The 17,754-nt window shown below is 42.8% G+C and overlaps 1 protein-coding gene across 1 annotated transcript in view; it reads left to right on the top strand.

The window, feature by feature from the left end:
* The window catches only part of niban2a (niban apoptosis regulator 2a), a 30,621-nt gene extending 13,253 nt beyond the window's left edge, over positions 1-17,368 (top strand). The window contains exons 6-14 of the mRNA XM_071465789.1: positions 6,604-6,719; positions 9,883-9,987; positions 10,074-10,236; positions 12,038-12,225; positions 13,555-13,710; positions 13,957-14,070; positions 14,589-14,696; positions 15,042-15,153; positions 15,288-17,368. Coding sequence (XP_071321890.1) covers positions 6,604-6,719; positions 9,883-9,987; positions 10,074-10,236; positions 12,038-12,225; positions 13,555-13,710; positions 13,957-14,070; positions 14,589-14,696; positions 15,042-15,153; positions 15,288-16,201 — 1,976 coding nt within the window. The 3' untranslated portion in view covers positions 16,202-17,368. The remainder of the gene's footprint in view (positions 1-6,603; positions 6,720-9,882; positions 9,988-10,073; positions 10,237-12,037; positions 12,226-13,554; positions 13,711-13,956; positions 14,071-14,588; positions 14,697-15,041; positions 15,154-15,287) is intronic.
* The last annotated feature ends 386 nt before the right edge of the window (positions 17,369-17,754 follow it).

The following is a 17,754-nucleotide window of genomic DNA, read 5'->3' as shown; positions in this document are numbered from 1 at the left end:
CATCATGAACAATACAATTAAACTTCACAGTGTGTATTGAATGGAACGACACACTGGTTCTAAGCTCATCACCACACTGACAAAGTTGCTTAACCTGATTCAATTTTGTTTTGCACATAGCCAAAGTGTCCTGCTTAACTCATGACAGTGCTGGCAGCTCTAATATCAGCTTTAGTTTGAAAACACACAATGCAAGTCCAAAAGTTAGAGCAGCAACAGGGCCTTCAGGTCTTTGTTTGGGTTGGAACCAGCCAATGAGAAGCCAAACACCAACTTTAATGCACATGGTGAAACAAAATCAGCCTCTCTGAGTATCCAGTCTTTACTTCCCAGAGCTACGTGTTCGGGCATGCTCAGTAAGTGCCAGAGTCCCTGCCATACATTCCAGCTGTGAGGCTGGGCTCCAGGCACATGTTGTAAGAAACGGAGCCTGTGTTGCTGTTTTATTACTGCCACCGTGGCTGGTGTGAGTGTGGATTGGCATTCATGTTTTTAACCTGTGTCGACACGCCCAGTCTCACCTCTCTCTAGTTAGGTGGTGTGTTGAAGAAAACCAGAGCCGGTAAAAGACTTTTCCTGAGGGTGATAAATGTTTTTTTTTCCAGCCTGACCCCTGACCTCTCTGCAGTTCCTCTGACACATTAAGGGAAAAACCTGAATAAATGAGTGGAGAAACAGGATGACAATGCCCCCATCCACACACACATTTTCATAAATGGTTTGATGAGTATGAAAATGATGTGAATTATATGCTATTATATGCTATGGCCTTCACAGTCACCAGATCTCAACCCAGATGAATACCTATGGGAGATTTTGGAACGACAAGTTAGACAGAGCTCTCCACCCCATCATCAAAAAACCAAACCAGTGAATATATCTTGGAAGACTGGAGTTCATCCCTCCAGTAGAGCTCAGAGAATCAATGCCATGGAGCATTGAAGCTGTTCTGGCAGCTCGTTGTGGCCGAGCACCTGCCTTTCGTTTGTCACTTCTCTATAGACAAATGCACATTCATATTTGCTGGATATGCCACCATTTCCTAAACTGTTACTAGAAATGTTGCCAGGATAATAGAAATGTATGTGAGCCTTTGCTCATCATTTCCTAAAGCACACAGAGTCATAAAGAGCACGTCAGTCATGGTACAGAAAATGCTACAGTGCCCATAAAGGATAAGCTGGTAGCATCACAGAAGCGTGATGCAAAGCAGGTCCTTAACTGGACACAGACACTATTCAGCTGCCTTTGATATGTGAAAACCACAAGTTAAACATTCACACTGACACTCAAGGTGTATTTGAATCCAATAAAGCTCCTGCTGTTTTATTTCTAATAGTTCTCTGGTAAAATGATCATCCGCTGCTTTGCATCTCTTTAACAAGGTGATTTGCAAAGCGTCCTGTTAATCAGATCAGTTAGCAGGTGACTGACAGAGCAGACAGACGTCAGCTCTGTCAGCCTGTCAGTCTGAATGTTTGCACCATCTCAGGTGAATACAGAGAGAGTGTGTAACATCTTACACACCAGTTCTGTGACTAAGGTTTTAGGATGTGATGATTCAGTTTTGTAATGGAGCAGGCAACATGAAAGATCAGGTAATCAGGCAGGTTTTGTCTCCCACACCTGTTCCCACGCATCCGTCCAAAGTTACAATATGTAGCTTTTCCACATTAAAATGTCTTAAAACCACCAGACCTATGTTATCCCAAATGTGTCCAGCAATTCTCAAAGCTAGAGAAATTATTGCATTTTGAAACTGCTCTTATGCATAACTGTGGTAACTATGACAGAACAGACTGTGGATAATAACTTTAGTTTTCACCTTTATTTACACTTCAAAATAAGAGGTGCTGGTTGGAGATGAAAACAGGGGTTTATTTCAATCTGCTCTGAATGCTCTGAATGTCTGACCTACAGTGAATGATTACTGCAAAGCTCAGTGGAGTAAAGTGGAGTCACAATGTCCCTGTTTTTTATAATTAACCTGGTGAGTAAAATGTTATAATGTCTGACGTTAGATCCAGGAGGCCCAAACTGAAATTAACTTGACATGTAACATGTTGATGTTGTGATCAAGCAAAAACAAGCAATATGAGATCATCATCTTGGGCTTTCCAAACTTTGAATTTTTCTACAGTTTTTAGGTGTTTTTCGTGATGAATTGACAATGAAAATAATTATTAGCTGCCAGTTTTTGCTCTGTGACCAGCAGCCAGCAGCAGTTCAGCAGCCAGTGGGATGCAGGCTGCAGGGCAGCACATTAGTAGTCAAAGACTTGCTTCAAGCTGCCACTGGGCCACTGGAGAACCATCAATCATCGCTGTATCTCCACCCCCACAGCCTTTAAAAGCAGTCAGCAGCCCTCTGCTCTGATCCACAGACCTCAGACTAATTCCACTCAGCAAAAAGAGACCTGCAAGAAGGTTGATGAAAGAACATTTCAACGCAGGTTTAGGGCTGGTCCGTAGCGGAGCAGTGTGTTTCTCAGCATAGTTTAAAATTGTGATATTTATGTACTCAACGACATCTTTATCAGACAATATGGTGTTTTCTAACATACAAAATAAACCATACATGGCCTCCGGCATTGGTTTCTTTGCTGCTACTGGAGGCAGGGATCTGCTAATACCACCACATTCAGTCATGTGTTTGTGATATCTGTGGCTGATGGTATGTTTCAGTGAGTGTTTATTGTACTGTGGGTTTTACTGGCTCCATAGGGCTGCACCATATGGGGAAATCCTACTCATGCATGTCGGTTAGAGCAGCAGCAGCAGCAGTGTGTGTGTGTGTGTGTGTGTGTGTGTGTGTGTATAAGAAGTGTTTAAACCTGCTCCAACATGATGGCAGGTGGATCATCAGACTGTATTTGACATTCAAATGCTTAATAGCTTTTAAAATGTCAAACATACACACATTACAGAAACCTACTGTACACACACATTTGTGGACGTGACGGCCTGGGAACTCGTCCCTGGCTACTGCTAAGATCCCACCAACCAGAGCGTGGTGAGGAAGGCAGGGAGGGAAATGCCTCAAATAAAAAGACCGTGGTAAATGCTGCCACATGTGCTATTTATACAAAGCTCACACGCACACACACACACACACACACACACACACACAGAGTGCAGAGAGACTGTAATCTGCTCCTTGATCTAGCTTGGTTTAGACACATTGAGAATGTGTAGAGGTTTATGGGGTGGGCAGATCATCAAAAAATATTTTCCTCTTGGCACTGACAGGAAATTTCTCTTCAAATGAGCAACAAGCTGAAAATGTAGAAGAATTCACCTTTAGGCATTTCACACTGGTGATCTGGCCCTAGTGTGCGGCTCAAAAGATTTCAACTCACTGCTTCATGCTCAGAAACTCTTCCCATCCACTGTTCAAGTCCTGTTTAAAGTTTCAAGAAGATTTAGAAAGATGTCACATTGTGCATTTCCCATTCAAGTAAATGGGACTCTATATTTTACAATGTCCAACAAATAAGACAGAGATTTGGATTGTGGAGAGTGAAAACCAAACAACCACAGAGGTTGTCGAAGCCTGGTGGTTCTCAGCCTCTCCTCATAACTTCCTCTGGTGCCCACAACAGGGTGCCCACAACAGGAACTACATTAGGTCAGCAGTCCGTCATCACCTGCTTAACTGTTTGATCTGTGTCCACTGTGTTCCTGTTACTGCTGTAGCGAGCTAACTAACATGAGTAAAATACAAAAACATCAAGATTGCAAGCGCTACGTGTTGGAGGAGATAAATAATGTGTGTTAGTTTATTGTCCAAGGTTGGTGAGCACTGTTGTGGTTATTGTGGAAAGTGCCTCAAGATTCACTTCCTCTAATGTTCATTAGATGCTAGCTCCAAAAAAAGTATTTTTTGAAGGGAAGACCTCCAAACTCCATGGTTACGGTTGACATTTTTGACTTTCAGTACCTGATTTCACTTCAAATGTGCTTTTTGATGCTGATTTTGAAATTTACAGTTCTATTAAGAAATATTTAGGCTTTCACTTTGGTATGTTCAGGGCAGGATAGACTAAGCTGTCTATCTGTCCATCTACCTCCTTTGCCAACGTTAGTATCAGCTATGCTCGGTTTCACTGTGCTGCTGCATGATGCATAGCAGCGGGGGGGGGGGGGGGGGGGGTTGCATCATTTTTTATGTACCTAAAAAATGATGCAACTATAATCCATGCTGATATCTAATTTCATGTTTGACGACGTGCTAGTTATGTTTTCCATGAGGATTCAGGCATGTGAAGCCGTGCAAATAAATTATAGTCATGGGAAAACTGCGAAAACACCTGTAATGTTGTGTTGTCGTGGGTCTTGAACTGTGTGGTATGAGAATAGCTGCTGCTTAACTCAGACACTTTTCGCTGCTTTTGACCTGCAGATGACGGCTGGCCTCGTACCAACAAGGCAGATATTTTCCCACTGTGCTTCTAACTTCAGTAACTTCAGTGTCCAGTGAATTCACATGAGAATCTGAGCCAAAACAAGCTAACACACCAACCCTTAGCCTGTCAGCGCAGAGTTACTGAGCTGGGAGCACAGACGGCTTCCCGTCTGGCTCTGCCCCCCCCCACCCCCCCCCCACCCCCCTCCTCACTCCTTGGCCACTTCCTGTCTTTGTCAGCCTCCTCTGAGTCACAGACAGACAAAACAACTTGACAGACGCTCGGGCAATAAGGACGCACACATTCACATTGGTGCTTGTGCATGACTGACTTCACATACAACAAATAGATTATCACTCAGGCAGGCTGAGGGCAAACCTTCCAGTCATGCATTGTGCAGTCCAGGAAAATGCATTTCTGTCATCTGATTTGTCAGGACATCAAGAACAATCAGCCAAAAAAAAAAAAACACAGTGTGGACGCAGCAAGGTCAAGAAAAGCATCACCAACCATATACACTGTGTATACACTCACTGAGCACTTTATTAGGAACAACTGTACACCTGCTTATTCATGCAATCAGCCAATCATGTGGCAGCAGAGGTGTACTGTATATAATCATGCAGATACAGGTCAGGAGCTTCAGTTAATGTTCACATCAAACATCAGAATGAAGAAAAAATTCGATTTCAGTGAGTTTGACTTGTCCTGATTGTTGGTTTTCACTTACAACAGTTTCTTAGAGTTTTACTCAGAGTGGAGCAGAAAACAAAAACCATCCAGTGAGCGGCTGAGCTGCAGATGGGCTGAGCTTGTTGATGAGTGTGGTCAGAGGAGAATGACCTGACTGGTTGGAGCTGACGGAGAGGCTACAGTAACTCAGATAACCACTCTTTATAACTGTGGCGAACAATGAACGACATGTTGAACCTCGAGGCTGATGGGCTACAACAACTTTATGGTCATAGTTTACTATCTTCTAATGGCTACAACGTGTCTCAAACTGGTTTCATGAACATGACAATAGGTTCACTGTACTTCAGTGTCACCACATCTGCATGAATGTGCAACTGTCAGATCTGCAGAAATGATGCGATGCAATCATGTCAGCATGGAGCATCCTGTGGAGCTATTTTGAGAAGAAAGGGAAGCTCTACCCAGTATCATACCCAGTATTATTATTGTGTTCCCCTAATAAAATGCTTGGTGTGTGTGTGTGTGTGTGTGTGTGTGTGTGTGTGTGTTTTATTTCTAAGGACATGATTTTGATGACAAGTATTATGATGATGTATTACTACAAGTGATTAGGGCCAGTAAAAGCTGCAGCAGAGGGGTAAGCTTTTTAAAAAGCTCTGGCTGCTACCGTTGAAGTTGTACTATATTGTTGTCCACAATAAATAATGGCTAACAACATTTCAATAAGGGCTGGGTTGAAAACCAGAAGGACAGACTCATTCTTGTTGCCACAGAGAAAACACAACTGAAACATGAGTCACTTTAATTTAAAGGAAGAGCTGCTCCGAAGGCCAAACTGCTAATTATGGAGATGTTTTATTCCATACACCTGTTTATTCTCTTGTGAGGGATGTTTGACTTTCAGCACTCAGTGTCCTTCAGAGCTGTGGCCTTGAGAGGCAGCGCTCTTCAGCTCGTGATGTATTTTTATTATTAAACAAAACCAAACGTTAAGAACCAACTTCCTAAAAACACGCACATGTCACAGAGTGCTTTGTCTATTGTCCTGTCAGCTGGGAGGGGCAGTAACCGTAGCAACCACATGAAATCTGTCCTCCAACAAGCCAACATCTTCCTGTTTTGAGGGATGACACAGCTGAGTGTGATAGGGGCCGAGGGTGCATGAGCTGCCCTAGACTCCAGCAAATGTGACTGACTGAGATTATACTCCCAGACCGTCCCACAGAGGTGACTCAGATGTTATGGAAACTGTCGTTAGTGAGGGATTCTGCAGAAGCCATTGAAATGTCCAAACACCCAAGTAGCTCATACCAAGCAAACATCCATTTAGTTGTTGCACAGCATTCAGAGACCTGACATCAATACAAAGAAAAAAGAATCACGTCATCTTGCTACTAGGACCATTTCAGCCAATTGCATTTTATTTTGAAAGGGGAGGGGGTGGGGGGCTTGTTTTAGTGATGTTACCAAGCATCTGCTCTGCTCTTTCCTGCCCCCAACAGGTCTGCCAGAGGACTGCACTGTCCAGACGCCAGCCTTCACTGACGCTGTGAGACGTCACAGACAAGCCAAGGGACACTACGGGACCTGGGACATGATGTGCGGAGTCCCCCCACAGGTCAGGATCTCAGATCAATCACAGTACAGCAGAGTCTGGGTCATAGGCCGGATCCTTTAAAGTCTGCATTTATTGACCGAAAAATGAGTCTACCAATCGTTTTATAAAAGTTAGCTGAACTGTAAACTGTTTCCCAGTGGCGCAGTATGTAGACATACAACTTCCAGATGATACACTTGGAAATGTCTGGCATTATGAGCTGATGAGTGGCACCTAAACGCACCAGTAATTTTAGACTACCTCATTTTGGGAGGTTCAGCCCTGCCTGCAGGTTCTAAGAAGGAACCACCTCTGCAGCCTTCGGCATTCAGAAGACACAACCTTGACACAGCCTATGTTTCCCTCTTGGGAGGCAGACTGACACTGAGAATATTGTGACTCAAATTGCATGTTTGCCGCAGGTGATGGTTCAGAGATTTCCAGGAACAATTTTCAAACATTTACCATGAGAACCTGTCCAGAGTTCAGGTCAGGGCCACAGGTCAACCTCTTCAGATGCCACTATGATGGATGACATACACTGTCTGAAAAAGATTTTTTTTTTCTCAATGAGTGTAGCTCAAGAAAACACTCTCTATCATGAACACACACCCTCTCCTCACACTTCAGAACAAGAACACACCCACACATGACCTTCAGAGAGACAGCAAAAAGACCCCACCCCTCACACACACCTCTACACTCACGCACTGTTGACTGAGGTCTCCCCTCTGAATAAGTCTCTTTCAGTCTCCTGCTGGAGCTGCACAGTCGCTCTGTGTGTCTGTGGCAGTCACCTTTTCTCCATTAAATCTGTTTCCTGTTTGTAACCCTGTTTCTCTCTAGCACCTTGAACTTAACAGTGTTTACTCAGTGACATGGGCATGTAAAAGGTACACTGATCAATATTAAGATGTGATAATATAGGTTTGGGTACAGTATATGGTTTCCAACAAAACTAGCACCACCAAAACAGACCATAACACAACTGGGAAAAAAACATACACAGCTAGTCTGCCAGCTACGAGTTAGCTTTAACTTCATTTCAACAGGTGATAGAACCAATAAATGACAAAAACAACAACTGCTACATTAGTGACAGCAGAGGTATCATAAAGTGTTTACTGTAGGTTTTTAAATGAGCAGAGTAACGGACCAAAACAGTGTGGCGGGGCATCGATGGTTTAAATAGACCGCGTTTCTAAGGAAGGTGTGTTAAATATAATGTTCTGGAAGCTGTAGTACTTCATGTGTGAATGTACGTTAGCAGAGTAGCTTAACTAGAGTTGTCTGTCCACAGCCACACTCTGTGGTCTGGACCAAACAGCTTGCAGGTTTTGCATCATTTCATTAGTATTTTCAGCTTCAGTACTTAAAAAACAAACTTTACCTAGAAAAAAATTAGCTTTTGAAAACAGCATATATTTTGTTTTATCAGAATTTAGCTCAGGCTTAAGTTCAGTGAGTGCCTTTTGAAAAGCATTAAAGAAAGTTGTAAATTTAGATATCCTGTGCCGATATTAAAGGGTGTAAGTATTGGTAATATATTTTTCTTAATAGTTTCTTAAAAGTTTTTAGAATTTTTTGCCGAATTATTAAACTGGCAAAAAGGGCGCCCCCAGTAGCTCACCTGGTACAGTGTGTACCATTTGCTAAGGCTGCGTCCTTGCAGCAGCAGCCCTGGTTCGAGGCCGGCCTGGGCCTTTTGCTGCATGTCATTCCCTGACTCTCCCATTTATCTCTACTGTTGCTACAAAAATAAAGCACAAATGCTAAAAAATAACCTATAAAAGAAAAAAAAATCAAAAACTGAGATCTCCCATTTACGAAACTATATAGATGCTTAATTCAGCGCTTTGTAGAAGCCCCTTTGGCAGCTTTGAGTCTTCTTGTGTAAGTCTCTCCAAGCTTTGCTCAGCTCGATTTGGACAGTTTATAGATTCTTCGTGGCAGATCCTCTCACATTACTTCAGATTGGATTGGAAGTGTCGGTAAACTTCCATCTTTAGGTCTCCCCACAGATGCTCTGTGAGGTTTAAGCCGCTCAAGGGCAGTCAGAGACTTGTCTTGAAGCCACCCCTGCACTGTCTTGGCCGTGTGCCTCAGGTCATTGTCATGCTGAAAGTTGATCCGTCACCCCAGTCTCAGGTCGCGAGCACTCTGGAGAGGGTTTTCTTCAAGGACCTTTCTGTATTTCTTCGTCATTCTTCGTCTGTCACTGAGAAACACCCTCATAACATGACGCTTCGCCGTAGCGATGCTATTAACCAGGAGATGAGCAGTGCGTTGTGTTCTGGTGTTCAGAAGCTCTGAGAGAGATGGTTGGGTTCTTGGTCACCTCCCTAACCAAGACCCTTCTAGCCTAGTTTAGCCAGACAGCCAACTTTTACATTTGCAAAAAAAAAAAAGAAAAACAAGTAGATAAATTGGCATTTTTATCTATTTAGAGTTAAATTTACTAAACAGTAAAATGTGTAAAAAGTGAAGGGGTCTGAATACTTTCTGAAGCCACTGTAGCAAAAGGAACTTGTGGTGTCCAGATAGATGTTAACAGTGACATGAAATACATGTGTGTGTGAGATTTCCGGCCAAGGAAACACCACAAATGGAACAGTAATACGGATAAAACATAATTTCATTTCCAGACAAACAAGCTACAACATACCTTTTGTTTGTCAGGCCTTTCTGTCCCTGTGCGGAAAAACCACTCTGCTTTTGTCACAGCCTTTTATTTCCCAGCAACATGTTTCACCAAATATTTAGTTTAGCTTAGTTAAAACGTCACAGAGGTGCAGAGGTTTGAGTGTGTGTGCACCAGCCTTCCTGCCTCTCTTTTTCCAGCTGTGTATCATCTCAATCACCCCACTGTATCCATGTCACCGCACAGGAGAGGCTGTACTTTTTTAGGGTTTATTTTTGTTTTTCTTTGGGTGGAGGATATTGGTTGTTTTTTGACTACACCTCTTGTGTAGAAATCCCCAGTTGGCACATTGCCATAGTAACTATAACGTCCTGTAACCGGTCAAAAGGTGGGACTGACCTCACATTACTCTGGAAAGCTAGGCAGGATCTTTTTTTATGTTATTTACCCACGAATAAAAATACATAATACAAAATACATACAAAAGTGTGCAAATACTAGTAATATAGTATAATATTAGTAGTGTGTGTTGTGTGTGTGCAGATTCTAGCTAATCTGGTGATGGAGACTCTTCACCCTGAGCTAAGAAATGTGATTGGCCCTCGCCTGAAGGGGAAAATGCAGCAGAGGCAGAGGAACTGGATGCTGGTGAGTTCCTGTCATGCTGTACCAGTGCACTGCTGTACCAACACAGGAGAGAAACCAAACCAATGATGAACGTCTTTCTCCTGCAGATCTCTGATGCTGTGTACAGGCAGGTGTTGACTCAAACCACCGCTCGGTATGAAGCAATGGTGGAAGCCTGTGAGGCTCAGAAAGCTCCGCTGGACGCCAGACTGCGAACCGACATGGACCAGATCATCACGTCTAAAGAACACGTCAGCGGCAAGATACGAGGTGACCAAAGATCTGCATATAGAAGCATTTTCTTCATGAATTTTCTTATTTTGCCCACTCTGGAGACATTGTCACAGTTAGGTAACGCTGCTGGAACAAAACTCCAGTCAGAGACATTTATAGCAAGCTAGATTCTGCCAAAAACCGTGGATGTTGAGGTCGAGGTAGCTATGGCAGCAGTTGGCATTGGCAAGAAGGTTCAGCAGGGGTTAGACTGACCTTGCTCTTCACCTGTATGAACGTGATTGGATGTTGTTAGTCAAGCAGCTTGACTGATGATGGTGAAGCATGAATGAAGAAGCTGATGCTAATGAGCTAATGCAGGCAGGACTTCAGTGGTCAGTGTGAACTATCACTGTGCTCCACGTGTTTCATTGTTGATGAATTATAGCTGATTTATTTTTAACTTCTAAAGTCAATACAGTAAATCCCATTATCGGGCTGTTAACATGAAACAGACCCTGCAGTCAGTGATGGCAACATATGTGCATTGTCCAGCACTTGGTGGTCAAACAAGTGTTCATATCACCAGGTAGAAATGAATGATAACAATGGTATGATTGCTTTTAATTCCCCTTCCACTGTTTGTACACTGTTTGTACAGTAAGACCTCTAAGAGTATGGCTTAAAACTTGGCTAAATGTAATTGTCATTTGTTAATGTTATTATGTTTAAATACAACCATTACTTCAACTCTGAGGAGGTGGTAACTAATTTACAGCATCACAGCTGTGGATACTGATAAGTTAGTATGAAAGTTGTGGTTCTAACAAAATAAGATCCAAGAAGTAAATTCAGAGCAATGAATAGAAAGGAAGGAATAAAGAAAGATGGAAACAGACAGAACAGACAGAGACCACCTCAGTTTACCACACACCCACTGTGCTGTGCAAAATGACTTGGTTCACTTGTTGCTAGCTGTGCCGTGTAACATGATCGTTCCTTGCTTCATTGTTCGCCTACTGTTTGCCTCAGTGAGATGTAGCTGTGGTTTCTCTGGCTCAGGGATTGTTGGCAGAGCAAAGCGATCAGTGTGGTCAAGTGCTCGAGTTTCTGATGAGTTTGTTTGGACATTTGGACTGACAGGGCCTCTGTAACCAAACGTCCCTCCGCATCTGACATTTTCCACCTAGTCCCTGCGCTTTGACCTCACCGCTTCTGCTTTGTATTCAAGGCTGTTGTTTCCGTCCTTTTGTTGCTCTGTCTCTGGCTCAGTCTGTTTGATTAGCTGGCTTCTACAGCACCACCAGCATCCACCCTTTGAGTGGTGAGCCTGTCAGCTCTCTATTCAAAGGTTAACTTGGCACAGGCTGCTCATTTCTTTTTCATGTGTACTGTTTCCCATTGAGCTAAAGTGGCAGAACTGCATTCCATCACCTGCGCTATATAGTCTGTTTGTGACTTTATCCCACAGGTAGGCCTCGGAAGTACAAGTCAACTGTACAAAATGACGCAGGTTCACTTTACATGAGAGTAATACTGAGGTCTGACAGCTGTAATCCTAGCTGTGAATTTTATTTCGTATGTTTCCTTTTGCACAGAGGTGACACGTCTAACAACTGGGTGTATCAGAGAGGGTTTCCATGTGTTTACGTAATTGTCATTGCTTACATACCAACCACTTCAGCCTGGTATTAAACAACACATTGTGATGGTTTCTGGTAGTTCAGAAGTCAGAGCCATGCCTTTATTTGTCTTCATGCTTTGACTTTGTCTTCATGTGTTAGTTATTTACAAGCTGCAGCAGCTAACCATGAATATGTTTTCCTTCCATTCCCAATGCGTTGCTGCCTGTGTGCAGCTCTGGTGTTGCCTAAGGCGGAGCAGCTTCTACGGAACAACGTCCAGCCCTACATTAGCTCCATCCTGGAGGCCCTGATGGAGCCCACCAGCAGAGGTTTCTCTGAGGTCAGGGAAGTTTTCTTCAGAGAGCTGGTGGAGCTCAGCAAGAACTCGCTCAATGGAGGGAGCAAGGAAAAACTGGGAGACGTGAGTGATACTTTGCCGCAAATCTTTGTTCTGGTACATTAATGAGTGTATGGTAGTAGTTTGATTTAGGTGCCAGCATGTTTCAGAGTGATCCGATATCTCCAGTAACACAAGTCACAAGCTGCACTTATGTGTTTTTAGCCACCAAGCAGAATAAGCTTGATGACTTTTTGATTTAATTTTTTTTTAATGAGAGGCTGCTGCCCCTGTTGCATCAGTCCTTCCCAATATTTTTTCGGGTGTTGTGATTTTCTTCCAAACCAGTGTGTACACTATATATGTAATTTAGCCAATAAAACCTCAGCATTATTTAAATTTAGTTACGTTCTTGTTTATAATATGCAAAATATTGTAAGAAACCATCTGGAAAGCGTTTGAATGATAAAAGAAAGGACATTGTGGGTAACAGGGACCAGGAGAGTGGAGTGTATTGCAACAGTAAAAAAAGATCATAATAATGACCATAATAATAATAATGCAAATTGACCTCAGCCACCTCAGATCTGGCCGAGCAACGTCTCAGTGTGGAAACTCCCCAGGAGTCACACATACACACTATCAATCAATCATCATCATCAACAAACAGCTGTCACTGAAAACTTTCTTCATTACTCCACAGTGTTTTACATGTTGCCCCCCCAATGCCCCTCCCCCTTGGCAACGGGCCCACATTACACATAGTCATTTGATTGTGTTAATATTTTTTTAAAGACTACAGCTTTAATTAGAATGGTACTCAGTAGAGCACATACCTCCACCAAAGCCAAATATGACAAAAATGCCCTATCTCTCAGTGTTGAGGACAGTGATAAAAGGATTCCTGGACCTGCCCCTTAAATGGTGGCTGCACCACAACTTAATGGGTTCCTCCCTGGCCCACGCCCCATCCCTCCACCAAATTTGATGTAAATCAGTTCAGTACTTTGGGCTTAATCCTGTTGACAAATGAACAGTCAGACACGGGTGAATGCACAACCTCCTTAACGAAGGTAACAAACACTGTTATTTGAAGGATTGGTTATAACAGGAAATCCCATTTGCTGTCACCCAAAAAAGCCTTTTTTCACACTTTTTTCACAGAATCATAGAAAGCAGAGGAAGAAACATCACCAAACTGTGTACATGACAGGAACAATTACATAAATTGATGAATCAATGAGTTATGCAGCTTTATCTTGGTTACACACACTCCAGTTGAGACTAAAATCTGAACCTGAACAATCAACTCGTCCTGTTTTTATGTTGTGGTATACATACTCCTTGTATGAGGCTCGTACCACCTTGATCACCGCCGCCCTCCTCTACCTCCTCTACCTGTCTTCCCCTCAGCTCATGGAGAGACTTTCCATGCTCGCCTTCCACCCCGTGAAGATGCAGAGCTGCTACGAGAAGGTGGAGCAGCTCAATCTGGAGGGGCTGCAGCAGAGGTTCGACGTCTCCAGCCCTTCCGTGTTTATCAGCAGAGCTCAGATCCTCATGAGGGAGGTGAGGTGTCACAGCCCTTTTCTCTCTCATAACACAAACAATCAGCATGTACCAGGAATCAGCATGTCCGAATGCCCGAACACTCCCTAGTTCTTGGCAAGACGGCACACAGCAGCAACCTCTCCTGCCTCTGCTCAAGTCTCTACTCCCACCTGCTGGACAAAAAAGAATATGACAAGCTCTTTATAAGTGCCTCTGTAGATCTTGAAGTTGTTTTTTTTTTAATTATTATTATTATTTTGACAGCAAATGGACAATTCAGTGTACACATTTGAGCAGCTGCTTCAACAGTCTTTGGAGGCCCAGGGAGAAAGTGACATGTGCAAGAACATCCAGCGATGCCAGGACAGGGTTCTCAAGGTAAACCTGACAAATTAAAAAACTGGTGGATGGAGGGATTGGTGGATTAAAAATAAATGTTTTCAGCATTTTAGTTACAGCATATTGGAGAATGAAAAATTATACCTAAAGAAAAGAGACTTTTAGAATCAGTTTAGTAAAATCCAAACTAACGTGTTTCAGTTACCCCTAGTGATGCTTAGCCATGCAGATGATTTTATTTTGAGTTTTCTTACTCCGCCCTACTACAGTCAAGGTTATTTCATTTTCATTTGAAGTTGTCACAGGTATAAAAACTATTATAAAATGCTGATATTTGCAGGATAAGCCAGTTCTTGCTATGAAGAATGAGACGTTGCGATCTGGCTTGATCTGCACCACATATTTTATTAATCTCCAGAGGGAAACAGGGGTTTCAGCAGAAACAGAATAAGTGTTGAAATATGTGGATAGCTAAGGTAAATATGATTTGTGCAGTGAGTAGAAACGCTGTTATGAGTCACTGAGGTGTAGATGAATTTCTGGTCTTTCCCTGTCAGAAATATGACTACGACAGCAGCACAGTGCGCAAGAAGTTCTTCAGAGAGGCCCTGCTGCAGATCATCATCCCGTACATGCTCCAGCAGCTCTCGCCATCCTTCTCACCTGTGAGTAGCACCAGACTCACATCTTTCTTACCACTTTTTATTACATTAGTATTGTGAATTTTTCCACCTACTAACAGGGGAAACAGGACTCTGAATTTCAGGCCCACCTTTAAGAAGCTGGTTAATGTCCAGAGACCAAACCCTTAAGTAGAAATTCTGTTTACGATGTGGGTGGGAAAAATTATAACTGACGTCAGTGGCTTTCTACGTAGCTTCCAGGACCCAGTGAGCTGAACCAAATCAGTGCTGAACTTCACTAGAAAAACGCTGACTGAAGGGATCAGAAACTTTAATTGCAATAAGTTGCAACAGGCAGAAGCTCATTTCTCCCCCCTCCTTCCCCAGGAGCTGCCTCGCTTCAAAGAGATGATATTTGAGGACTTCTCCCGTTTCCTGCTGGTGGAAAATATGTTCGAGGAGGTGGTGCTGCAGTCTGTCAGCAAGGACATAATGATGGGTGAGGGCCAAATAAAAATAAGTTTTAAATAAAGAAATAGTTGTTGCCATGGTAGCAATGATATATCATTATATACATTATCTAATTTGTTTGCTAACACAGTGATTGTTTCTCTTGTTACTTTCTGTGTCCAGCTGTGAAGGAGGCAGCTGTCCAGAGGAGACATAACCTCTACAGGGACAGCATCGTTCTCACAAACAGTGACCCCAACCTGCACCTGCTTGGAGAAAACCCCCCAGTGGACTGGGCCACCAAATTTGGAGATGATGAGAAGGACGGCTCTGTCGGCAGCGGTACTGAAGGAGGGGGCTCTGGGAGAAGACGCAGGCAAGTGGTGTCCATGATCCAGCTGGACGGGGTGCCTCTGCCCTACGAGTCCTGTCTGGAAGTTCCAGGAGTGGAGCTTATCCCTGAGGAGGACATAGAGATGTCTGAGGGAAAAAGGGAGGATCAAGGGGAGGATAGAGAGAATCCACACTCTCCTCAGGGTCCCAAGTCTCCTGATAGCGTGAATGAAATCAGGGACCTAATTAATCCGATGGTAGAGATGGTGCTGCCAGTGTCAGAGGAAACGCAGAGCGACTTGACCAACGGGACAGAGCCGATTACCGGCTTCATTACCTCGGAGGACGGGGTGCAGGAGGAGGTGACACATGTCACCACCATGGTGGATGACGTCCCTAGGAAATCTCCTCGAGACAAGATGTCCCCGCAGACAATGCTCCAGCAGCTGGTAGGAAGCAAGACGCAGGAAGCTCCTAAGGAGCTTGAACAGGAAGCAGCCATCAAGAACGCCATTAAGGAAGCCGAGATAGTGATACAGGAAGATGACAGTCGACGGATTGCTGAGGTCTCCGCAGCAGAATCAGATTCTGCGTTGTCACCACTGCCAAACCTGGCTACAGACTCCAGCTCGCGTGACGACAGCGGTTTCCAGTTGCCAACCAATGAGAAGTTGGAAGAAGGTGTGCCCCAGCCAATCACTAACGGCCTGAATGGAGAGGACAAAATCATCGATCCAGTAGAAGTGGAAGTGATTTTAGCATAGGAACACAATGCACACAGCTATGAAACTGGAGGAAACCGCAGAGGGAAAAAACATCGGCGTGTGCATGACGTGTAATGGGAGAGAAGTGGAGTCAATCTAAAGGTTTAATTCAAAGCGTTGCCTTGACATTATTGTTGTTGATATTGCACACCAACCAAAACCAGCTCTCCCTTCCTCCCCGAGACTTTTTTGAGACAATTCTTTGGTGAATGGTTCGTCTCTATTGCAGCTTAGTGAATCTCAATGCAAGTTTTCTTCATATACTGGATATGACACTGAATTCCACATATCTGATTTATATAAGTAGGGCTCCTTTATGTATATATCAACAGGCTGAGGGTCCGTCACAACAAGAGATTTTGAAGTGATAATCCACTTTCTTCAATTTATAGAATATGGGAGAAACACTAAACAACTACATCTAAGGTATGAAAGTTTGTCTGTAAACACAGCAGGAAATCGGGCCTATTATTATTAGTATTACTAGTTAATAATTACTAGTATTATTCTCAATATGTCTCACATTCATATGGTCAAGTAAGTTACAGATTGTGGCTTTAACATAGCGCAGGTGAATGATCACATCCTCTACCTGGGCAGCAGGGGGTGCTATAATCAAGCTTTACATGTTTCTGCATTTCTGTTGATTTTAACTATTACACTTTTTGTGAAATATTGCCATCTATTTTTGTAAAATGTATGTTTAAATATGTAACTTGTTTACTTTGCAAGCATTTCTTATATTTGCAAATGGCCTTTAAGTTTCAACACATTTCACTATAAACCGTCAGGGAATGATCATCACTTCCTCAGTGATTTTAAAAACAAGATGTTTTTGTTTTTAAAACTTCTGTGAGGGGAAAATAACCAAAACACATTGTTACTTGTGATTTTGCCTGTGGCGACCAAGATACAGTATGCAATGGCTCTTTAACTTGTAAGACTTGTAGCCCTCTCAGTGATTATGAGGGGGACTCTTGATGTTGGCTTCTAGTGATATTATATCACTGAAGTACTTTGAATCACACATGGTATTGACTCCTCTTCTATTTCATAAAACTTTTTATTTTGATTTTGGTTTCATGCAATCGGGATAAACTGGCTTTTTCAAGAGTTTAATGTCCTTACCAGCGTACAAATATGAAAATACAGACATTATCACTGATATTTATGGTTGTGAAAGACATTTGTTTGTGCTAGGGAAAACACTGATGACACAAAAGTTCCTTAAAACTAAGAGTTTTGATAAACTGTAAATATTAGACTTTAATATCTAAAATAAATCAGTCTGTATCTAATAGTTTATGCTTTATTTTAAGGGTGTGTAATTTACTAATAATTTTCTAGGATGTTTCCTGGAACTAATTATTTACTGCAGCGTAAAGACATAATGTTGTCCTTAGCTGTGGGCAAATTTCTTTTGCATCATGTTCAGCTGAGCTGCCATACAAGTTAAACAATCAAGGCTACGCTACATATATATATTACAAGTTACTTACAGTCTGTGCAACAGATGACAGCCTCAAGTTTTAGACCATTGATTCAGGCAAAAA

The sequence above is a fragment of the Trachinotus anak genome, unplaced genomic scaffold (assembly GCF_046630095.1).
Source record: "Trachinotus anak isolate AG129_WGS33_773 ecotype Australia unplaced genomic scaffold, CSIRO_AGI_Tana_v1 ptg000028l, whole genome shotgun sequence".
In the NCBI taxonomy this organism is placed as follows: domain Eukaryota; kingdom Metazoa; phylum Chordata; class Actinopteri; order Carangiformes; family Carangidae; genus Trachinotus; species Trachinotus anak.
The sequence above is the reverse complement of the archived record's forward strand: the minus strand, read 5'-3'. Positions and strand labels throughout refer to the sequence as shown.